Source organism: Camelina sativa, chromosome 14 (genome assembly GCF_000633955.1).
Source record: "Camelina sativa cultivar DH55 chromosome 14, Cs, whole genome shotgun sequence".
Classification (NCBI taxonomy): Eukaryota; Viridiplantae; Streptophyta; class Magnoliopsida; order Brassicales; family Brassicaceae; genus Camelina; species Camelina sativa.
The window spans coordinates 14,884,229-14,888,961 of NC_025698.1; the positions used below are offsets into that span (position 1 = coordinate 14,884,229).

At 39.1% G+C, this 4,733-nt stretch overlaps 2 protein-coding genes across 4 annotated transcripts in view; one reads left to right on the forward strand and one right to left on the reverse strand.

Moving 5' to 3' along the window:
* LOC104741527 (mediator of RNA polymerase II transcription subunit 15) overlaps nucleotides 1–2,446 on the reverse strand; it is a 10,503-nt gene extending 8,057 nt beyond the window's left edge. For 2 of the 3 annotated variants that reach the window (XM_019236219.1, XM_010462412.2), the window contains exons 1-5: nucleotides 2,038–2,446; nucleotides 1,610–1,653; nucleotides 1,061–1,178; nucleotides 875–989; nucleotides 15–400 (exon numbers count right to left, since the gene is read on the reverse strand). In XM_019236219.1, the coding sequence (XP_019091764.1) occupies nucleotides 15–400; nucleotides 875–989; nucleotides 1,061–1,178; nucleotides 1,610–1,653; nucleotides 2,038–2,227 (853 nt within the window). In that variant the 5' untranslated portion in view covers nucleotides 2,228–2,446. The remainder of the gene's footprint in view (nucleotides 1–14; nucleotides 401–874; nucleotides 990–1,060; nucleotides 1,179–1,609; nucleotides 1,654–2,037) is intronic. The other variant, XM_019236218.1, reaches the window with a different exon arrangement.
* LOC109128679 (myosin heavy chain IB-like) lies at nucleotides 3,209–4,731 on the forward strand (the record flags this gene model as incomplete). The annotated part of the gene is made up of 2 exons (XM_019235519.1): nucleotides 3,209–3,986; nucleotides 4,118–4,731. Coding segments are annotated over exons 1-2 (894 nt in total), but the record flags the coding sequence as incomplete, so codon positions are not given.

Here is a 4,733-nt window from a genome sequence, read left to right on the forward strand (position 1 = left end):
ATTTTCTGCTAAATGTATATTTTCTAACCGGTCCTTCAAATGTTGCTCTCCTCTATCGGATTGGAAATCAGCTGGACCATTGCATACCTCTGATTCTGCTGGTGCTACTGATACAGAAGATGTACGAGGTGCCAGTGGCTTCTCAATCGATGGCCATTCATCTCTAACAGGGACCTGCTGATTTGCACTAGCTTCATGCTCATGACTTATCTCAGAACGCATATTGACATTTTGCTTCACTGTCTTGTTCTGTGGTATACCCATCTTCACAATGTCAGCCATAGACCTCTGGCCAGGAGCGCCAAACCATGCAGTTTGATGTCCAGAAGCCGGCTGTGATGATGATATTACATCACCCGAGGTAACAGATGACAATTTATTTTCCGTAGCGACGGAATCACTGCAAAAGATAAACAGCATACATGAGCCAAAATAAAATCATGTACAAACCATAATTCAAGGAAAAATAAGCTACAAAAGTGAAATGTCTACTGGAAAAAGTAAGGTCTATATGGAGCACACATTCAACTGTAATGCATGATCTTGAAAAACCAATAACCATATCTGACCTCATCATACAACACCAGAAACTAAGATTTCTCGTTGCTTCTAGTTAATAAAACAGACACTGTACGTGAAAGATTCTCTAGTACTGGCTCAGATTTTCATAAAATAAAGTCTTGCAATGAACCAGTATACATAATTCTGATATTCTACAACCTACCTAAGCCATATAGTTCATATAAATTCAACTGAGAAACTGAATGAGTAACTAAATGATTCAATATGAAACACACAAAACTGCCACTGATTTTTTTTCATCTGCATTCAAACTCCCAACTCCAAAAAGAAAGAGGGCCACTCAAGAGAAAACCTGTTTTGTGTCTGATGGTGGTCCGCCACTCCAGAAGCAGAAGACCAAGAAGCTGTGTAACCTTGTGGTCCACTTTCTTTCTTGTTTGTGGATTTTCCTTGGAAGTTTCCAGAATCTGAACAACAGAAGCATATAAGCATGATTCTTACAGTTAAATCTTATGTATTCAAGAGATCATAATTATACCTGTAGAGCTGAAATGGGTAGATCCACCTCTCCCGCTATAACGATCAGAACCACCTCTAGCACCACGGTTATACGTGTTATTAGCACCACGAGGCCGAGAATCCGGTGTATCCCTAGTCTGAATAGAAAAAGAAAAACTATTAAAATCACCAAAATTCCAGTTAATCAAAATGATAACAAGCTAAAACAAGAGTTTGATTTTATTCCAGCAGACCATCTAGAGTCAGTTACTAGTACATGATAACTAGCTAAACCTAGAGTTCATTTTATTCCAGCAAAATATCTAGAGTCAGGTACGACATGAGGACACGTTTAAAGGCACTCAGGTATAAAAACATCACACTGCGACAATATTTCAATATCAGTAGATCTGTCAATGTCGAAATTGTGTACTAGAAACAAAATGTTATATCACACATAGTATAAGTATGCACTAATACACAGATTGTGCCAGTAGTTTGCGTTTAAAATGCAAACACTGAACACCAACAAAAGGCACTTCCTTGGTCTATTATTCCATAAGAATACGAGTTTACAGGATTGACTCACCTCTTTCTTCTTTTCTTTCTTGCTCTTTACCTCGTGAAATGGATCTGAAATACAAAGAAAAAAGTATCAATATCAGTATTGACGCCAACTGCAACAAAGACAAGCCTTGGACAGGGAGAAACTAAAGATCATGACCTAAGAAGGTAATGATATCAGAAACCAAAACCAGCTAGAAAGTTTGACACTTGCAAGGGGAACACAAACAACTTTAGGACAATGACCTAATGCAGAAGAAGAACAAAAACAAAACTTTGGCTCATTCAGAATCAAAACCCCAATCAAACCCTTATAGAAACCCTCAGAGTAATCAGTCAATTCTCCTCAGGATACATAAAAACCCTACTTTTCTTCACCACCAAAATACACAGAGAGAGAGGATTGAGGAGGGGGGGAAATTAAATTAAATTAAAAAAAATAAAAGGAGGAACCTTGAGAGAGGAGGCGAGCAACGGCTTCGTTAGGCTCCATATTGCACTCTTTAAGCATAGCATAGATCTCAGCCTCGGGAGCGTTTACAATTTCCTTCAAGCTTTTTACTATTTCTCTAGACCCTGACGGGATATCGTTATTAGCTTTCCTCCCTCCGGCACTTCCGCCGCCGCCCACCTTGCTGCTCATCTTTATCCGCCTTTAAAAAAAAAAAAACAGCTACCTCTCTCTGTCCCTCTCTTAGATCTGAAACGAAATAACGAAGCTTTTTTGGAGTTTTTTTTCTGTGGCTTCTTCTCTCTTTATAGTCTCGCGACAATACGAAAGAAGACGAAGACGAAGAACGGAAGCAGACGGGAAGAGAGAGATGATGATATATCTGTAGAATGAATGAAACCCTCTCGAGAGATTTTTTTTTCACCTAATTGTTTCTTTTCCTTTTTTTATTTTTTTTCAATTGCCTTTTCAAAATTGTTAAATTACTGTACCGGTTTAAACCATCCGTCTCATAATCAAACCGAACCAAACCCACTTAATGAGATTCAGACATGGTACTTTTGTCTAATTTTGAATTTATGTAATGATGAGCAATGTAAGATCTTTACATGTGCAATGCAATGCAACAACCCACATGTATATAACTCTCGTGATCAGTCTTTTAATCGAGACTCTTGCACTAAGTAATAACTTGTAATTTTAAAAACCTAGTTTGATGGATGCATATATCGCCAAGAGTCAAGAGGCAAGTCCTCTTCAACTGTACTATATATCCTAAAGGGGGTAATATTTTCTGTCGGTATGTAGTCGTGTTTTGTGTTCTTGCGTACAATAGCGTTTCTTGCCGCGGAAGGCCTAAATTGATATATTTGTACTTGTGTCGTCAGTCGTGGATAAATCCTATAATACATACTAGCTCTGAGTCTCTGACAGATATCAATCAATCTACACATGATAAGAAAGGAGTTAAATTGACGATTGATTTGGATTTATATCGCTTCATATGAAAGATTACGAGTTTTGGATTACAACTTTGGACAAAGTTAAGCACATGAACTTTCTAAATATACAAATAACCAGAAAGATTGTATTACAGAAAAGGTTAGAAACAAATGAAAGGAAAAGAAACACTTATTTAGAAGGGAAGAAACAAATAAAGAGAGAGAAAGAATCGCAACTGGGTTTAATAAGCAGATTCCTTATGTTTTTCATAGGAAACACTTTACCTACAAGTCTTTGGACTTTGGTGTTGTTCGATTTAGTACGACATGCAACAGTTAAAAAAGGACCTATCCTAGCTAGCTTTTTAACAAAACAATCTTCAAAAATGCTCCAAATATCAGCGTTGATTTAAAATGTATTTGGTGAGAGAACTCTGATATAATATAATCTCCATGTCATAATCTTGCCACTGATACAATTAATAAGCCAGTTCTTCTTGTAAAATCTCTTATTAACCACATTCCCATCTCATATCTTAGTTACTATCGGTGGGAGATGATGAGATTTGAAGTTTCCCACCAAGAAAGAAGGAGCTTCTTATATATTTTTTCATGTACTATAAGTTTATCTGTAAATACCTTTTCCTCTTTATGGTGTTTTCTCTTTGCTTGCCGATTCTTCTAGCTTCCTAGTTTCTCCTTTCTCAAGTTTTCTTATATTCTCTCCTACATGTCTTCGCATCCCTTCTCTCTCCCATCCCAAGAAATCTTTGATTCTATGATTCTCTTTTCTCTTCATCTTTATAATAACATATATCTATCACCTGAGACGGAACTTCTTCGCAACCATTCTTTCTTTCCTCTATCAAATCCAAAGAACTACCTGAAGACTATATCTCTCTTTTTCTCTCAAAAGCTTTTCAACTACACGGATAACGGAAACAAAATGACTCACCGTATAACTTCTCGATGTTTCTCCATCATGCTTCTATGTCTTCTAATCACTTCACGTAATCTCTCTGCGTCTAATACATTATTAGAACAGTGAATAAGCTTTGTTTAATTTTCCTGCAAATTCTGAAATATTTTGTTATGAAAGGATACAACGAACTGACCTGATTTTTTTGATGATTGGTTTCAGCTCTAGATGTTATAGCTCAGGGTCAGGGAGGACAAGGTGATATACCAGTTGTTAATCCTACAGCTCCCGGTGGTAGCACCACCACACCAACCATAACCCAGCCATCACCGCCTACCTCAACATTCCCAGGTCCAACTACACCAACAACTACACCAACTGGAGGTTATCCACCACTTGATGGTACCACACCAACCGGTGGTTACCCGCCACTTGATGGCACCTCACCTCCAGGTGGTGGTGGTGATGTTGGTGGTGGTTACGGTGGTGGTAATGCACCTGGTGGAGGTGGTGACACTGGTGCAGGTGGAGGAGGTGGCGGCGGTTATGGTGGTGGTGCACCTGGTGGCGGAGGAGGAGGTGACACCGGTGCAGGAGGTGGTGGTGCAACTGGTGGTGGTGGTGGTGGTGGTGACACTGGTGCAGGGGGAAGTGGCCAGTGGTGTATAGCGAAAGCAAATGCTTCGCCAACATCATTACAGGTGGCTTTGGATTACGCATGTGGGTATGGAGGAGCTGATTGTGGCCAGATCCAACAAGGTGCAGCCTGTTACGAGCCTAACACTATTCGTGATCATGCTTCCTTTGCTTTCAATAGTTATTACCAGAAGCATCCTGG